Source organism: Belonocnema kinseyi, chromosome 1, assembly GCF_010883055.1.
Source record: "Belonocnema kinseyi isolate 2016_QV_RU_SX_M_011 chromosome 1, B_treatae_v1, whole genome shotgun sequence".
NCBI classification, from domain to species: domain Eukaryota; kingdom Metazoa; phylum Arthropoda; class Insecta; order Hymenoptera; family Cynipidae; genus Belonocnema; species Belonocnema kinseyi.
Genome location: NC_046657.1, coordinates 150,022,580 through 150,042,794, shown reverse-complemented (window position 1 = coordinate 150,042,794; position 20,215 = coordinate 150,022,580). Strand labels below are relative to the sequence as shown.

Below are 20,215 nucleotides of genomic sequence, written 5' to 3'. Positions count from 1 at the left end.
TGAAAATTAAAATTCGAAAATTTTTTCTAAAGCCTCCAGGGGACTTCGTTTTCGCACGAAAAAATTTTATGTGCCCTTATTGCATCCGGACCCACAAATATTTTAAATCCCTTGAAATCTTTGAGAATCTCATTATTTTCTCTGAACTCATTTCAAACGTACTGAATTCGAAGAATTTTGTCATATTTTAAAAAATGAAATTTATCGAATTCTTCTCATTTCCCTTAAATTCTTCTAAATTCACTCAAAGTTTACTAAAATAAATGGATTTATTCGATTTCTTTTTCAATACATTCTTTTGAATTGTTTTCTTTCATTAGTTAATTTATATTTTCAGCCATTTTTTTTCGCCATTTCGAATATTCAGACACTGTTAAATATAGTGATGAAGAACTCATTTTTTTTATATTGCTGTTTTACAATATAATGCTATCATTAAAAATATAATTATTATATCTATATATCACAAACAAGAAATATGCTAAATCCTTAAATATTGTTTTCTATTACAATTAAATAACGAAATTTGAAATTTGATATTTTTTTAGTCAAATAGACTTTATAACGAGGCTAAAATAGTTTTAACATTTGTATAGTCACTGTTAAATAATTATTTTTCGAAGGACTATAATAAATCCATGTCAAAATTAAATTCTGAGAATTGAGAACAAAAAAATAAGTGTTATGAGTTTGTTCTTAAATTTATATAAATATAATTTTCATAACATTCGTGAGAAGATTTAAGAAAAAAAAAGATTTTTGAATATTTCCGACGTGTCAGAAAATCTTAAATTCTTGAAAATATTTTTTACTGACTCGAATTTTTTTCAAATTTTCAAATATCATTAAAAATTGTTTTTAATTAACTTATAATCTTGTAGATTTTCCCAGCAATTGTAAGACCATTTTTTTATTCTCTTCAAAAGTTTCGAAATCTTTAAAAATTTTAATTAATTTTGAATCTCTTAAATTCTGCTAAATTAAACTTACCAATTTGAAACATTTTTTTTCAAAATCTTCTAATGTCTTTAGAAATTTTAGGAAATCGTTTGATATGTTTAAAAACCTTTTTTAATTTTTTCTTAAAGTTCATTTTTGAAAATAAAAAATTATTAAATATTTCCACACGAATATAAGAACTTTTTTTTAAATCTTGTCAGACCTTCTAAACCTTCTAATCTCTTTAAAATTATTTAAATATTTTCTGTAAAATTAACAAAATTTCCATAAAATCTGTCAGATTCTTCTTTGATAATTTTCTAAAAATTTTTAAAAATCTTTAAATAATCGATAAAAATTAATTTTTCAAAATAACATTTTCATTTTTCCTGGGAACCTAAAATTTTTTTTATTTTCGTGAAACTTTACAACATTCTTAAAAAGTCATTACAAGTTTTAATTATTTTTGAATTGTTTCAAAACTTCTGAATATTTTTTTAATTTACTTATATTTTTTCTAAATTTATTTAATATTGCAGACTTTCAAAATTTGGCTTGAAAATCTTTTACACACTTTTAAAAAAGCGTTAAAGTACAAGTTTTACAAATGGTATTATTTCTAATTAAAAACGTTATAAATTATACACTTTTAAATTAAATTGAAAAGAAAATTATACAAACTTATTAGAAAAGTTTGGAAATTGTATAATTTTTAATTTAAAGCTTATAAAGTTTGATAATTTTATTTTAAATATAAGTATAACGAATTTCATGGATTTAAGATTATAAGAAAATTTCGAAAATTGGACAAGTTTACAACGTTAAAAATGAAATATTTTCCAGATACAATTTCTAATTCAAAGCGTTTAAAATTGAAAAAAAAAACCGTTAAAAATGAAATATTTCCAGATTAGAATATTGAACATTCGCAATAACTTTTTTCTGAAGATTATCCTTTTAGTTATAAATTTTATTATTTGGTTGAAAATTTCATAATTTTTTTTAAAAGACATCAATTTTGTTTATAAATTGTTTAAAATTCTTATTTTGTTGTGAAAAAGTAAACTAGAATCTTCTTTGACTGAAAATGTAACTCTTTTTTTTTTTAAAGTTGTTTTTGTTCAATTCATCTGTTTTCGGAGGAATGTAATCTTTCTTGGATAAAAATTAAACTGTTTGGTTGGAAATTAAATTTGTTTGTTAAAAAGTCACACTTTTCGACGAAATAAACATTAAGATTTTCAATATTTGAACAATGTTATGATACAACTTTGAAACTATTTTTTAAATGTTGTAACATTATTTACACTATTTTTGATCTGGAAAGTGTGTCCGAGGTCTGAAATCGGATTCATGTACTGAATTTGAATTTTATTTGGCTAGAATATTATCTAAATTTCATAGAAATTTTTTCCTCCTGTTTCAGAATGTAATACTCTTCAATTCAGACGACTCAGACAATACATATTATGAGCAGTATCACACGTGTGTTGGCGGAGTAAAAACGGGAGATTTCGTGTATGTAGCAACTGAAGGTGGCAGACAACAGATCGCACAAGTCGATGCTCTTTGGTCAACAAAAGAGTGAGTTCAAACCTATTCCAAATATTTATTTTTATTTTAATCTTGTCACTTTTTTAACGTCGTATTTTTTTTAACGGAATAAAACAATATTTTAAAGTAAAAAATTAAAAATTTCGAAATTATTTATTTATTTTAAAAAAGAAAATAACTTTTCTACAAATAAAATATGACTTTGTAACAAAATACTTGAATCCTGAAGAAAAAAGTGTTATAGTTGATATTTCAACCAAAAAATATGAAATTTCATCACAAAAGACAAATTAATTTTTAAACAAAAAGGACGAAGTTTCAACAAAAAAATAATTTGTAACAAAAGTGGTTTAACCAACATTTTTAAAGAAAATAGTTGAATCTGCAAATAAAAAATATTAATTTTTAATCAAATAAATGCATTTTAATCCAAGAAAGAAGAAACTTTAACTAAAATTGTTCAATTTTTAAGTGGAAAAAATCAATTTTTCAACAAAAAAAATAGTTCTGTTTTTTATCCAAAAAATATACCGATTGGACTTTTCAACAGTTTTTAACAATAATGAAATACTTGAATCCTCAATAAAAAAGTGTTATACTTGATATTTCAACCGAAAAAGATGAAATTTCATCACAAAAAAATGAATTTTTATTTATATGAAAAATTAAAATTATAAATTGGAATAGGGAATTTTTGGAAAAGTATTAAAATTCCGGATTTGAACAAGGAATTTTCAATTTTCAACCAATTCTGAGTTGGAAGTGAAATTTATCCAGGAGAATAACAATTCTCAATGGAAAATTGCATTTTTCCAACAAAATTATTGTTCTGTGTTGAAACGAGGTATTTTACAAAAAAAACTAAATTATGAATTGGAACAGGGAATTTTTCCAAAAAGTTCTAATTCTTACAATTAGGTGAAATTGAAACTTTTTGAAAAGAATGAAAATTCTCGATTTAAACAGGGAATTTTTCGAAAGTAATTAAAATTCCGTATATTTAAATAGGGAATTTTCAATTTTTAACTAATTCTGAGCTGGAATTAGAATTTAACATGTCTTAAAATGGTATAATTTTTAATATTTTTAAATTCAGTGACTGTTTCTTCAATTTAAAGCATTAAAAGGCACGACTGAAACATCCCGAATAATAAAAATACCGAATTGGAAAATTCCCAAATTTAAACAATTACAATTTTTTATAAATATGTTGTATTGATTATAAATACAATAATGATTTTTTTAATAATTATTTTTAATGTCTAAAGTTTCAAAAATTATTACTTGAATTTAAAATAACAATAATTTAAAATAAAAGAATTGAAAAAAAACATTGTATTTATAATCAATAAAACATATTTATGAAAACTTGTAATTGTTTAAATTCGGGAATCTTACAATTCGGAAATTTTCCAATTTGGATATTTTATAATTTGTCAAATTTTCTGTCGGGAATTTTATTATTCGGGCATTTTTCAGTTCGTCAACATTATTGACTGCCGGGAATTTTATTATTCGAGAATTATCCAATTCGTCTCCATTAAAAATTATAACGTGGATTTCCATTTTTGGAACTGAATCTTTGAACTCTACAATTGATAAAAGTTCAAAATTTGTAATTTGGCATTTAGACTGCATTTAATTTAAAATTGTGCAGTTGAAAAGTGTTAGTAGCTTACATAATTATTGAGCATTTAAATACAAAATTGTTGAATGAAACCAATTTTAAACTTCAATTTTCAAAGTTGAAAATTCAAAAGTTTCACTTTGAGTACTTTAATTTCCAGTTCAGTTCTTATTACCTCGAATGGAACAATTAGTTTTAGTGTTCGATTTTTTAAATTTCGTTGCCGTTAAAAATGTTTGCGAACCGGGAAATAACCGGGAACTTTTTTATTGACAAAAAAAGCAACTCTGAATTTGTTAAAATTCAATATAATTGGCTGAATTTAAAAGAAAAAAGTAGATCTGGAATTTCTTAAAATCATACCTGGAAAACCTGGAGAACCTGGAAAAGTCATGGCCACCCTGAAATAAATATTAGATCTGAATTTATCTTGGAAGATATTTATGTAGCTGTAATAAACAAAAATGTTAATCAATCGAAAAACTCTGTGTTTTAGAGGAAAGTGTCTTTTCAAAGGACCATGGCTTTTGACTCCGTCGGAGATACCTCATGCCCCTACAAAACTTTTCTACAAACAGGAACTATTTTTATCCACCGTTGATGGCACTCATCCCGTTGTCGCCATCGTTGGAAAATGTGCGGTTCTGGATTATGGGGAATACGTTTGCAGTATGTATAAAGTGTTTTTCATATTTAATAATTGAAATTAAGGTGGTTCTATATAATAAAAAGATCGATTCACCTCTCTAACTTTCTAAAATCATCAAATAACCTCCCTAAATGCCCGACTGTACTTCTCTAAATGCCTGCTACTTTATCAACTGCTCACTATACTTTATTAAATGCCCGTGCTCTCATTAACTGCCCGCCTGCTCTCATTAACTGTTCTCCCTAAAAGCCCCCCCCCCTCTCTCCCTCCCCCCTCTCTAAGTGCCCTATCCAATCATTTAAAATAATTTCCTAAAACAAAATTTTTCATTTGTACAAGATCGCAAAATTTTATAAAATGTTGATTTATCTAAGAGATTAAAAAAAAATTTCATAAGGTAATTAGGCAAATTTAAAATTATTTTTTTTTTTTACTTTAAAAACTTAATTTTAATAGGAAATTGATAAAAATTTCGCATGTCAAAAGTGAATCTGGAATTTTTTAATTTTGCTGGATTTAAAAAAAAAGTTTAAAAAAAAAAATTTAGACGCTTTTTCAGGATTTTGGAAAGCTTAAAAATAATAATTAAAAAAAATGAGTAAAGTTCCATGGATAGTTTAAATTAATTTTGTATTTTAAAAAATTAATTTAAAGGGTATATTTAAAAAGGTAAAATATTTCAAAATATTTTCAAAATTGTCGAAAAAGATTCTGAAATATTTTAAAGCTTTTTTCTTTAAATCTGCAGTATTGAAAAAAAACTTAAATCCTTTTTTATATGAGATATTTATAAAAATTATTATTTTATTTCATTATTATTATAATAGCCAAATTTTTCAATTGTGCCAGATTACAAAATTTTAGAAAATATTCTTGTATCTCAGAGAAAAAAATTTTTTTTATTTATTCAGGCAAATTTAAAATGATTTTTTTTTTGAAAACTTAATTTTAAGAGGAAATTAAAAAAGATTTTCGAAATTGTCAAAAACAAATCTCGTTTTTAAAAAAAATTGTAAACGTAATTTTTGAATTGGCAAGATTTAAAAAAAATTTAGAAGCTTTTTAAGGATTGTGAAAAGTTTAATACTAATAATAACATTTTTAAGATTCAACGGGCAGTTTAAAGTAATTTCGTATTTTGAAAAAAGAAAAAAAAATGAATAAAGGGAATATTTAAAATGGTTGTAAAACATGATTTGAAAATATAAAGATTTTCAAAATTGTTGAAAAAGAGTCTTGAAGAGTTCAAAGCAATTTTATTTAAATTTGTAAAATTAAAAAAAAAGGCTGAAATCATTTTATGAGATATTTAGAAATTGAAAAAAGAATTAAAAATTGCTTTTTGAAGATTTCGGAAAAAAATTGGAAGCTTTGGATTTTAAAAATGTTCAAAATGTTAACACAATTTTTGTATGATTCCATGGAAAATTAAAATGATTTTTTATAATGAACCATACATTTAAAGGAAATTGAAAAATATTTTTAAACATTTCAAGATTTTCAAAATCTCGAAAAAGAATCTGGAACTTTTTAAAGCGATTCTTCTTTAATTGTTGAATCTAAAAAAAAATCGAAAATAATTTTAAATTTGAACAAATATTTAGAAGCTTTTTGTAATGATTCTGAAATGTGTAAAGAGAGTTCCAACAATTTTTTAAAGAATCTGGAAGATTTTAAAGCAATTTCTTTGAATATCCTGAATTAAAAAAAAACTGAAACCATTTAAAAATATTTTTAGAAGTTTAAAAAAATGAAGAATTCATAATTAAATTTTGAAGCTTTTTGAGAATTTTGATAGGTTACAAAATAATAAAAAAAATTGTAAGATTCCTGGGAGAACTTATAATGGTTTCTAATTTTAAAAAATGAATTTAAGAGAATATTTAAAATGGTTCTAAAATCAAAATTAAATAAATATTTACCGTGTTAGTTGACAATTGTTTTTTTATTCCACTGTTTCAGTTAAAGATTTATCATTTTATTTGAAAATTAAGCACTTTGGTTGAAAAGTCGGTTTTTTTAAATACATTTTTTTTAACTGAAAATTTGAGTATAAATATAAGTATGATTTAAGTTGAAAATTCATGTGTTTTTGTTAGCAAATTAATCTTTTTAGTTGAAAACTGATCTTTTTGTTAAAATTTCAGTTAAAGATTCATCATTATAGTTGAAAATTGGTCACTTTACTGGGAAATTGAACAAAAAACTTGGATGTTTTTTGTAAAAAAATTCATTTTGTTATTTAGAAATTCAACTATTTGTTTAAAAAATGATCTATCTTGTTGAACATGCACAATTTTGAGAAAATACTTAAAATTACAACCACAGAGATAATTTTTTAAGAAAAAAGATCAGCGTTCACAATATAGTCGGTATAAACAAAAAAAAGGTAATTTTTTGACAATTGAGATTAATTTTCTACCCGATGAAAAAACCAAAAAGATGAATGTTCAACCAAAGAAGTGAATTTTTTTTAACCAAATTGTTACATTTTCAAACAAAAAGATAAATTTTCCACAAAGAAGATTGATTTTCTGTAAAAAAGACGAATTTTCAACAAAAAAGATCAGTTTTCAATCAGTAAGTTGAATTTTAAACCAAAAATGTAAATTTAATCCAAAAATTTAAATTGAATCCAAAAAGATGATTTTGCAAGAAAATCTCTAAAAAAAATTAATTTTAAAGAAAATAGGTCATCTTTCAGCTTTGTAGTTTATGTTTGAGCGAAAAATATATTAAAATTTTTAAACGAAAACACTCGAATTCAACCAAAAGAGGCTAATTTTCAACAAAGATAGTTAGATCCTCAACAAAAAAATTATTGTTACATCAAACAGTTCCATTTTTAACCAACAAAAATTTTCAGTTAATAAAGACAAAAAATGTCGCCCAAAATTTTGGAATTTTAAAGCTAAAGCTGAATTTTCTAAAAATAAATATTTTAATTTTTAATTAAAAATTAATTTTCAATCAAATTGTTTGAGAAGTTTCTACCAAAACAGTTAAATTTCAGCTCAAAATAGACTTTTCAACGAAAAAAAAAAAAAAAATTAGCATTGTACCCAAAATAGTTATTAATATAAAATAACTAATTAATAAAATTATAATAATATAAAATATTTAATAAAAATAAGAAAAGAGGGATTGAAATTTTAACTACTATGTTAAAAATCCATTTTTTGTTAAATATCTATCATTTTAGGTGAAAATCTATCTTTAACTTAAAAATGTAACTATTTCTTGGAAATACGTTTTTTTTTCTTTGAAAATTAACGTAACTGAAATTATTTGAACTATCCACGTTTTTTGTCAAAAATTGGTATTTTTTGGTAGAAAAATGAAAATTTTGCTTAAAAATTCTTTTAATTTTTGGTTGAGAATTTAACTATTTGGTTAAAAATTAATTTATTTTGTTGATAATTTAATATTTTTAATTGAAGCATAGGAATTACAAGTGTTTGAAATTAAATTTATTATAGTACCCAGATTATTTTTTTTAAAGAATGTATTTTCGTAAAAATCTTCATATTTTGCAACTTTACTAACAAATTTAAAAAAATAATTATGTTTTTAGAACCGTTTATTTATTTAACTATTCCATATCGATGAGATATTTAAAATTATCTTACGGTATAATTTGTCGACGCTGTTTCTCTAAGTTAAACATGAATTAAATCCGTAAAAACTTGCATCATTAAAAAACCTTATTACTTTCACAGACGAAAAAAGCAGTTATTGTAAATCTGTGAAAATAGTATTATTCATGTATGAATAGCACATTTTTCATGGATATTTTTCTGCCAGATGACGCAGCTTTTTTATACGATTAAAATTTTTTAATTTTCGAGGAGAGTACAGTTTGTTTGTTTGCATTTTTGATATTAATTTAACCTAAATAAACCTAAAAGGTTCAAAACAAAAAAGAAATGTTAAAATTAATACATAAAGTCTAATCATTTAAAAAACGTTTTCGTAGGTCGCCCGACGGAAATTCCAGAAGACGATATTTTTATTTGCGAGTCCACGTACGATGAAACGAAAAATTTGATGAGGAAATTGAACCAAGACGGTCTGAGAAAATACAATCACAGCTCGGCTGTGACGGACGATGAGATTTATTTCTTCCGAAAGCCTATCAATCCAGCTAAGGTAAATTATCAATTTCGGAAAATTTTTATATTATTATTTTTTTTTTTTTTGAATAATTTCAATGAATTTTGAGCACTCGTACCGTTTCAAAAACTTTGCAGGTGTCGAGTGAAGTCGCTCAAATGCAAAATCAAATCAAGCCTCTCGGTGCGTCCGGATCCTTTGAAATGGTAAGTGACCACTTAAAAAAAAAAAAATTTATTCCTCATTATACTTGTAGAATTTGCATGGTTTTTACGTCACTTTTACACCGATGCAGCGAGATTACTTTCAGGTTCAATATTGAGTGAATTAAAAAAAATTGAGTTTAGTGAAAAATAAATAAATATAGTTGATAGATATGCTGTGAGATCTGGATTGAATTTTTCATTATTTTCGTAATTGTTTTGAACTATTCTACGAATTATATAATTGAAATTGAATGTCTGAATTTAAACTCTTGAGGGATAAAATAATTCAAAAGAAAAAGATATTTAGAACATTAGAAGTTTGCAGGAAATTTGCTAATATTTGATACCTTTTCAGAAATATTTAAAAGTTTTAAAATATTCTTTATCTCCTCAAAAAGTTTCAAATATCTTTTAAACTGATTAGAAGTATTTCTGAAATTTTGGATAATCTTTCAAGCTTAAAATAAATGCCCTTGAAAATCTTCAAGATATTTTTTCGAAATTATAAGCAATTTAAAAAAAAGTTTTAAATAATAAGAAAATAAAATAAAGCACTTTTATTTGATGAACCTATTTTTTATTTTACTATTCATTTATTATTTGCACAATTTTTTAATTGCCTAGAATCAGTAATTTTCAAATTCCGTATTTAATATAACTGTCACAGATTTTTTTTTTTATTTCGGAATTTTCCGTATTTTAAGTAGTCGTTAATTTTAATATTTCGAGAATTTTGTTTTTCGGCCATTTTTAGTTCTCGATTTCTCTTTAAAAATTAATTTTTCAAAATAAAAAATCATCTAAAATATTCCTATAAATTTAAGGCAATCTGGGTATTATCTTTTTTAAAAAACACCTTTTAAACTCTTTAAAAAACTTCAAAATTTGATGTCGAAATCTTCAAAAATCTACATTTGATTTTTAATTTTTTGGAATCATTGAAAGTGTTAAATTATTTTTGAAATTGTTTCTTAACTTCTAAATATCTTTCTAAGTGATTCGCATTATTCTTAAAACTAAAAAAAAAAAACGCTGTAACATTAAGAAATTGTGTTAAAATTCTACAGATACTTTTTCAACAATTTTAGAAGTATTTCAAATATTTTGAAAGCTTATTGAATATTTTCTTCTGAAAAAATTTCTAACTTTGTGTTCAAAATCTTCAAAAAATCGATGAGAAGTTATAAAAATTGCTTTGGAATCTTCCAGGTTATTTTTTTACAATTTTGGATATCTTGAAACCGTTCGAAATTCTTTTAAAAAAACTTCAAAACTTCATGTCAAAATCTTGAAAATGATCCATTTTGTTTAAAAAAAATTGTAATCTTAAAATTTTAAATTATTTTTGAATTTTTTTTCAAAATTCTAACATTTTTTTAAATCATGCCAAATAAAAAAATTAGTTCTAAAAGCTTATATATTCTTTTTTACCTTTTTAAATTTTTTTAAATTTTATCTTAAAATAAAGTTTTCAGAAGAAAACTCATTAAAAATTTTCCTAGAAAGAAAATTTTTTTAAACCTTTCAAAATTCTGTAGAAGCTTCTAATTTTTTGTTAAAAATCTTCAAAAATCTACGAAAAATTCAAAGTTGCCTCAGTATCATCCAAATTCTTTTCTGACAATTTTGTATATATTTTTCAATTTTCTCTTAAAATTAAGATTTCAAAATAAAAATTATTTTAAAATTTCGTAGAATTCTTTAAAAAACAATTATCTTCTGAAACCTTTCAAAATTCTAAAAAAAAATTTGTTGGCAACTGCAAAAATTAAGAAAAAAAAGTGCCTCACAATCTTTCAGATTCTTTTTTTTTTATCTTTTGAAATATTCTTTTAAATTATTTTTAAAAATAAATAATCATTTTTAATGCTCCCAGGAATCCTACAAACTTCTTTTAAAATTTTAAAAACTTTCAAAATCCTTTAAAAGCTACAAAGTTCGGTTTTAAAATCTTTAAAAATCTGCATTTTGTTTTAAATTGTTTGAAATGCTGCAAAATAAAAAAATTGACTTAAAGTCTTGAAGGTACTTTTTTATTTAAAAAATTTTTAAATCGTTTAAAATGTTTTACAATCTTTTAAAATATTGCCTTAATATACATTTTCAAAAAAAAAAAAATGATTAAAAATTTTTCTAGAAATCTTAAAAAAATGTTTAATCCCTTTAAAACCTTTCAAAATTCTACGAAAGTTTCTAATTTTTTGATTGAAAATCTTCAAAAATCTGTTATAAATTACACAAATTGCCTTAGAATCTTCCAGATTCTTTTTTAACAATTTTTTATATCTTAAAATCTTTTTAAATATTATCTTAAAATTATTTAAAAAAAATAAAAAATCCTTTTATATTATCCCAGGAATCTTAGATTTTTTTTTATATTTTGGAACCTTTCGAAATTCTTAAAAAACGTCAAAATTTTATGACAAAATCGTTAAAAATATGCATTTTGTTCAAAAAAAATGTATGTATTAAAATTGTAAACGATTTTTGGATTTTTTCGATACTTCTAAATTATTCCTATTTTTTTTTTATCCTGCAAAATAAAAAATTAGCTTTAAATGCTTATAGATTATTTTTTACCATTTTATAAATCTTTTTCAGTTTTCTTTTAAAATAAAGTTTTCACAATGAAAATTGTACAAAAAAAAATTTTCAATTTTTCTTAAAATTGAGATTTCAAATTAAAAATTATTCAAAAATTTCATAGAATTCTTTAAAAAACAATTATCTTCTGAAACCTTTTTAAATTCTAAAAAAAAAACTTTTTCGCAACCGCAAAAATTAAGAAAAAAAGTGCCTAACAATCTTCCAGATTCTTTTTTTTTATCTTTTGAAATATTTCTTTAAATTATGTTTTCAAAATAAAAAATCATTTAAAATTCTCCCAGGAATCCTACAAATTTCTTTTAAATTGGAAAACCTTTCAAAATCCTTGAAAAGCTTCAAAATTTCTTTTTTCGCAATTTTGTAAATGGTTTGAAATACTTTAAAATCTTTTTAAGCCTTTAAAAATATTGTCTTAAAACAAATTTAAAACAAAGTTATTAAAAACTTTCCTAGCAATCTTAAGAAATTTTTTTTTTAACCTCATTGAAACCTTTCAAAATTCTACAAACGTTTTTTAATTTTTTTGTTTGAAATCATTTAAAAATCTATGAAAAATTACAAAAATTGTCTCAGAATCTTCCAGATTCTTTTTTAACAATTTTAGAAATTTTTAAAAATATTATCTTACAATTATTTTATACAATATAAAAAATTATTTTATATTATGCCAGGAATCTGAGATTTTTTTAAATTTTGAAACCTTTCTAAATTCTTGAAAAAGCTTCAAGTTTTTATTTCAAAATCTTCAAATATATTTCATTTTTCTCTCAAAATAAAGTTTCCAGAATAAAAATAATTAAAAATTTTCCTGGAAAGAAAATTTTGTAATCTTGAAACCTTTCAAAATTTTGCAAAAGCTTCTAAAATTTTGTCCGAAATCTTGAAAAATTCGAAAAATTAAAAAAATTTCCCCAGAATCTTCCAGTCTTTTTTATGTTAGAAAATTTTTGTAAAATTTTAAAATGTTTTTAAATATTTTCTTAAAGTAAAGTTTTAGAAATAAAAATCATTTAAAGTTTTTCTAGAAATCTTAAGAAAAATAGTTTCTCCTGTTGTAATTCCCCTTTAAATTTTTGAAAAAGTTGGTAATTTTTTTTATTCTAAATCTGCAAAAATCAATGCAAAATTAAAAAAAGTTGCCTTAGAATCTTCCAAATTTTTTTTTGACAATTTCGGGAATATTTTTTAATTTTCTCTTAATATTAAGATTAAACAAAAATCGTTGAAAATTTCCATATAAATTAAAATTCTTTTGAAATCTCTCAAAATTCTAAAATAATTCTTTTTTTTTAAACTGCAAAAATTATTTGTTAAAAATTTTGGTAGTAGGTAGCTAGATTTTGAGTTATTTTCTAGTTTGAATTTTAAATAACGTAGAGTGATTTAATTTCGATCGTATAATTCGAGAACTAGATAAAAATAATGTCTAAAATAATGAAAAAATTTAATTTATGGAAACTTTATGATGCTCTTATTCGTATCTGATTATGAAAAATTACAAATGCTTTTCGAGAGTATCTGGCTGTATTAGTTATGGCTCGATGCACGTTCGTTATCCCATGCCGGCATATTGAGTTGTTTTTTTTTCAGTTATTGTCAGTTTTTTCTCTTCATTTTCTTATTTACATACATTAAGTTATTTCATTACCGTTCATCTAGGTTGAAAAAAATAATTGTCTTGCAAGTTAGAAATATTCTGAGCATCTGTTGGGGTTTTCTTGATTCACCATGAAAACTTAGAGATTATCCGTATTTATTCAAGAAATTTGAAAAATTATTATTAAAAACTGCTTAAATTTTAATGTAAAAAGCAAACTTTTCGCTTGCAACTGAAATTTTTCAGTAGGTTCAATCAGATATACTAATCATTCTCGTGCCAATTAATTAAAAAAATGAAATATGACGGACAGTGCTGCTTGGCATTTTAACAATTCTTTACTATTTCTCGCAAGTTTTTTTAACTTTTTAAAAGTGTAATAAAAAGGGGAAAAAACTGAAGGAAGAAATGCACTTTCTTAAAGTGCTTGAAAAATTAATTTTTTCTGTAAGATACGGCCTGTGGAATAAAAAAAGGGTATAAAGGGTAGTTTATTCACGCTTGTAGGCTACTTTTTTCAATCTTTAAGGGTATTCTTTAATAGTTATAGGTACAGTAAATATTTTTTGACATTTTTCCATTAAAAATTTTTATTTCTAAGCTTACATTTTTAATTTAAACAATTTGTAAATGCTTTCTTAAAGATTTGAACAAATAAAAAATAAAAGCCTTTAATGTTGAAAATTTTGGATAAAAAACATGTTTATTTAATAAATAAATCTTTTTTTTTAATTTATCTGTACTTTAAGTAATAAAAAGTGAACAAAAACGATTTTAAACCAGTTTAAAATTTTAGAATTTTCAGATTTTAACGTAAAACTTAAACGGTTTCAATTTGAAAGTCTTTTAGTCATTAAACAATTGTGAACGTGTGACTGAAAGTTTATAAACTATTTTCAACTTAAAAATAACTTCATAATAATATATTCTTAATTAAAGGATTTTATTAAATTTAAAATATTGTTTCAGCCTAAAATATTCAATTTATAACCCACTCAATTTGAGATTTTTAATTTAAAAAAAGATTAATTATTAAATATTTAGCAATATTTGAATTTTTATTTAAGACAATTAAATTGAAACCAAATATTTAAAAGTAAAGAATCTTGAACTCAATTTTTTGACACAGAAAACCTGGAATCGTTAAAATTTCGAAGAGCCTTTAAACTTTGAACGTTACCATTTTAACTGCTGTATTTGAAAAATGCTTAATTTTTTATTGAAATTTTTAGATTTTGATGTATAATTTACAAATAAAAAATTGTAGATTTTTTTTTTTGTAATTGTAAGAGATATTTAGGAGTTTTAAAAAGATAAAAAGTTATCATTCAAATTCTGGAAACTTTTCTTAAAATCTTCTAGAATCATTCTTGAAAATTTTGTTTAAATATATGAAAAACTTTTTAAATATTCTCTTAAAATAATTTTTCAAAAATAAAAATTATTTTTAATTTTCCTAGCAATCTTAAGAAAATGTTTTTATTCTTTTGAAGCCTTTCACAGTTCTTGAAAAGAATCTAATTTTTTTGTTTAAAATCTGCGAAAATCTACATTTTGTTTTATATTAGGCTATCATTTCCAGTTTTACATTAAGTTTGAATCTTTTCAAACCTTCTACATATCTCTTAAAATTACTCAAATTTCGCCTGAAAATAATTAATCTTAAATTGTTATTTATACATCCAAATTGTAAAGAAATTTTATAGAATTTTCAGGATTTTCTGAAAATTGTAGAAAAAATTTAATTAATTTTGACAGATATTTAGAAGTTCTGAAAAAATTTCAAAAATAATTTTAAATTTTAAACAACTTCTAGATTTCTCAAGATTGTGGAATAAAATTTTAAGCTTTCCAAGGATTTTAAAACTATTTAAAAAGAAAAGAATTGAATTTCTAATTCAAGAAGAAGAAGAAGAGCATTGAAAATGATAACGTGGATTTATATATTTTTTTTTTATATTGAAAAATGTCAGTACCTTTATTTTTATACGCGTAAATTATTGAGCATTTGAAAACCAAATTTTTTAATCAAAAACTTTTAAATTCCAATGTTAAAAGTTCAAATTTTAGCAGTTCCACTTTGAGTGCTTTCATTTGCAGCTAAGTTTTTATTACGTCAAGTACAAAATTGTTTAACCTTAGTGTTCTATTTTTTAAATTTCATTGACCGTGAAAAATGTTTGCGAACCCTGAAAAAACCAGGAAATGACCGGGAATTTATTTTGTTGATTAAAACAGCCACCCTGAATAAATGAAAAGCATTTAAAGAAGCTGAATTAATGATTTCTACCAGTAAAAATTCTGAGGTATTTGGAATGGTGGTTCAAACATTTCGCCATCTGGTGCCGAAAACATGTACTAAAAAGAGTAGGTAGCATTTTAAAGATGCATTTTAATTTGTACATAAAAATGTTTTTACAATTGTTTTATCACGTTTAAAACAATGATTAAATACTAAAAATAAATCTTTATCCAAAACAGAGCGTTTTAGATCGAATTTCCATCTTATAGAGGGAAAAAAGACATTTTTTTCCAAAATGTTTTTCTAAAAAACAACAATTCTACTATTTTAGTGTGTTATCAGCTTAAATGAACCTTATTTAATTTATGTAGCGACAAATTTAATCCCCATTATGCAAAGAATATGAATAATAAACGATTGAAATTGAAATACGAATTCTAACCTAACTTTTAGGTCAAATTTTTTAGATCGTAAATAGTTCATGTATAAATTAATAAAAACTTCCTTCGGGTTCATTTTTACTTCGAAATAAGTTAATTTAATTTTATAATCTGTTAAAAATCACAATAAATAGTCTTTTTGGCTTGAAAATTTAACAATTTGTTTGAAATTTTTTTCTCTATTGATTGGAAATTCTTTCATTGTAGAAAATTTACTTCTTTTGTTAAAAATTCGTCTATATTTTTTTGGAAATTTGTCTCTTTTGATCAAAATTGGATCTTTTCTTTAATTAAAAATGAAACTATTCTATTTGGTCAATATGACTATTCTATATACTATTCTACTTTTGTTAATATTTTTTTTATTGAAAATTAATTTTTTTAGTTGAAAATGTGACTTCAATTGTTTGTTGAATTTTTTTTTTTTTTTATTACAAATTCGTTTTTATTGGTAGAAAAGTAATATTTTGGGTTGAAGTTTCCTCTTTTTTAGTTAATACTGCAACTTTTGTGTTGAAAGTGAACTTTTTTGTTGAATATTTATATTTTCGTTTTGAAAATTGAGCTATTTTACGCAAAAAAATCCATCTTTTGGTTAGAAATTAAATTTTTTGAAAATGCGTCTATTTGGTTAGAAAATTTAAGTTTTGGGTTAAAAGTTTAGCTTCTTTGTTAAAAATTCTTTTTTTGTTTGTTAAAGATTAATCATTAATAAAACTAGTAAACTGTAAACTCGTTTGTAGAAAAATTGTATTTTTTGGTTAAAACTTGGCCCACTTTATTAAAAATTTATTTTCTTTTTACATATGGATTTTTTAATTGTAAATTAATTTCTGTTTAAAAATGAAACTATAATACTAATTTTTCAAATTAAAAATTGATATTTTTACTTGAAGATTAAAAGTTGGCTGAAAAGCCGCTGGGCTGAGAAAACAGAAAAACCGGGAATTTTTTAAACCGGAAAAAACCGGAAAGTGGTGGTGAATTTATGTTTTGACCTAGAATTTTACAAATCTTGAGAAGAAAAATCTGTCGAAGTTTCTATTACAAAAATTTTTAAAAGTAGTTAGCTTAATTATATTTTTTAATTATGGTATCATTTAGTTCACAATATCTAATTCGAGAGTCTTTTACGTACAAAATTTTAGATTTTTATTTTAAGCTTACATTTTTAACTTAAAGAATTAAAAAAAATTTTAAATTCAGTCCGGAAGACTTAAACAAGTAAAAAATAAAAGCGTTTGAAGTTGAGAATTTTGGATAAGAACCATTTTTATTTTATCAACTGTAAATAAAATATATTTTCAAAATGGATCTGTACTTTAAGTATTAAAAATTGAATAGTAATTGATTTGACAAAAAGATTCTGAATCCGTTAAAAATGGAACTGTTTCAATTCGAAAGTCTTAGTTATTAAAAAAAATGTAAACGTCAGGTTGAAACCTATTAAACTATTTTCAACTCAAAAATAACTTCATTATTATATATTCGTAATTAAAGAATTTCATTAAATTTGAAATATTGTTACAGTCTAAAATATTTCATTTTTAGCACAATTAATTTAAAAAATTTAATTAAGACAAAGGATAATTATTTAATATTTAGCAATATTTGACTGTTTATTTAAAACGATTAATTAAAACCAAGTATTTAAAAGTATACAAATTGAAACTGAATTATTTGACATGGAAAACCTTAAATCGTTAAAATTTCGAAGAACTTTTAAACTCTTAATTTTACAATTTTAATCATTATTTTCAAAAGAATTTTTATTTGTAAGTGAAATCATTAATTCTTTATATATAAGTAACAATTAAACACTTATTATTTTTAGAAATAATTGGAGTAATTTTAAGAAATATTGAGAACTTTTGAAAAGATTCAAGATTAATTTAAAACATTAAAAATTATTTCAAATAATTTAACGAAGTATTTGTATCGACAAAATTCGGCTATTTGTACTGAAATTTCGGTGTAAATAGCAACAGTCTAATTTAAAAGAAAATATACATTTTTGTATATTTCAAAAAAAAATTAGAAGCTTTTTAAGAAGTTTTTAGAAGCTTGGAAAAAATTGGAAAAATAATTTAAAATTTGAAAAATGTAAAACAATTTTTAGATTTTCCGTGATTTTGAAATTTTTCAAGGGTGTTTAAACTATTTAAGATGAAAATAATTTAAGAAGTTTTCAGTTTAAAGAAAATTTAATTTTTAAATTTTTAATGCTTCTAGCTTAAAATTGCTTAAAATAATATAATTTTGAAAATTTTAGAGTTGATTGATTCTTTAATTTATAGAGCACAAATATTTACCGGGAGAACCGCGAAAAAGGTGGGTGATGAGAATTTAAAAAATAGTGGCTACCGTGTAATTTATCCCGAATTTTTCATACTATGAGCGTGACAAAAAAGTACCCTTTGTTTCCTATATTTGATCACATTCGGACTGTGAAAGGTCTGTCTTTAACCCTCAAACGGTACATTCCTTTCTGGCCCCTACTAAAGGTACACTGGTGCGAATATGGCTTTTGCATTTTCAGCTTCGAATATAAAAAAGAGGTTCGAGACTAGAAAAATGTTAAACACATGTTTTTTGTGTGAAATTTCCTGCTGAATCTAATGGTTCTATAGAAATATGGATAATCATTAATTTTCCTCATGATAATTTTTGATAAATAAAGCGGCGTTTTTGAAAAATCACTTTTTTGAAAAAAAATTGTTATCTCTTCGCATCTTATTCAAATTAATTAAACTTTGCGGGATTTGGCAGTTAAAGGAATACACAGTCATGAAAAAATTTTGTTTATGTCGAGAATGCGAATCTAGTATTTTCCCCAGTAGGTCAAAGTTTGGGGTATTTTCAAATGCATGATTTACAGTTATGAAGGAAGTAAAATGAAAGTAATGCAACAATTACATAAAAATCTTTTTACTTAGATGCATCTGATGAAAATAAATCAAATTTTGGCAAAATTTATTGGAAATTATAATGAAAATCGATAAATAACAAATAAATGTACATTAACATACTTACAGTGGACAAACGAACGAAACTCCTTTACTTGAGAACAATATTCAGAAATTCCAGCTCGCAACACTTTGCCACACGTAACAGGTACACAGGTACTGATTCGCACCAATTCGATTTTGTCGTCCTTCTATCTCGGAGAGATCAACGAAACTGGAACTAACCGGACTTGGGCCTGAAGCCTTGGGGCTCAGACTTATTTGTCGTGGTGGGGATAATACAGTACAGCTGTCTATGATTAAATGCTATAATCTTTTTAAAAACGACGGTGCGAATTTGCACCAGTGTACCGTTTGAGGGTTAAATTGGCGAAATAAAATAAGCGAGGTAACGTGTGAAAATTGAATTTAGTTTCACACACGAGGGATTTTTTGTTTTTTTTTTGTTTATTTATTTATTTTTTTGTAATGTACACTTGAATGATATAAAATATAAGTGAGGAATGCAACTGGCAGCAATGACGATAAATAGGAGGTGTAACGAAGGTAACTTGAGACTAAATGGTATAGGATTCTTCACCAATCCCGAAGCTGGAACCAGATGTGCTAAGCATGGGAGTAGGATTAGGAGTGGGAGTAGGAGTTGGTGAAGACAGCATGGATGCTGGTGGTCCACCATCGGTTGGATCTATAGAAGCTCAGCCGGTGCTTTCACACACCCAAACGCCAGTTTCTACCAAAAAGGTAGGCCACCTTTTTTTCTAGATTTTTTCACATATTTCACCCACTCTCTTCTTTTTGAAACACCGATTTATTGTCCATTATGTTGTTTTTTTTTTCTTATCTTTTCTTTCTTTTTGTTCTTTAAGCTTCTTGATCTTATGCTTTATTTAATTTCTTCCATTTGTTTGTTATTGGTTCGCAAGAAAATATGCCAGCATATATTTTTTGTTTTTCGCACCGTTTATTATTATTAAAAGAAGGGATTTCCTTTCATAGAGATGTCAGTGGTCGTTGAGAAAAGACAAAGAAAAAGACTACCTATCTACCTACCTACCTGCCTACCCCCGTTGTGCAACACCTCTTATAATTTGTTTTTTTCTTCTTTTTAGAAATCGTCCGGTAAGAAATTAGTTACGGGCTATATTTTGTATTCGAGTAAATTTCGAACGCAGATTACGCAAAACAATCCTGACTCGACCTTTGGAGAGATTAGCAGAATTGTTGGTAACGAGGTATTTATTTGATTTTTCCCCTTTTTTCTCGAGCTTCTAA

At 23.9% G+C, this 20,215-nt stretch overlaps 1 protein-coding gene across 9 annotated transcripts in view; it reads left to right on the top strand.

Annotated features, from left to right (window-relative positions):
• The window catches only part of LOC117168666 (protein polybromo-1), a 149,023-nt gene that overhangs the window by 95,949 nt on the left and 32,859 nt on the right, over positions 1-20,215 (top strand). For all 9 annotated transcript variants that reach the window (XM_033354525.1, XM_033355018.1, XM_033354862.1 and 6 more), the window contains exons 17-22: positions 2,366-2,523; positions 4,617-4,789; positions 8,746-8,918; positions 9,020-9,088; positions 19,511-19,684; positions 20,053-20,175. In XM_033354525.1, coding sequence (XP_033210416.1) covers positions 2,366-2,523; positions 4,617-4,789; positions 8,746-8,918; positions 9,020-9,088; positions 19,511-19,684; positions 20,053-20,175 — 870 coding nt within the window. The remainder of the gene's footprint in view (positions 1-2,365; positions 2,524-4,616; positions 4,790-8,745; positions 8,919-9,019; positions 9,089-19,510; positions 19,685-20,052; positions 20,176-20,215) is intronic.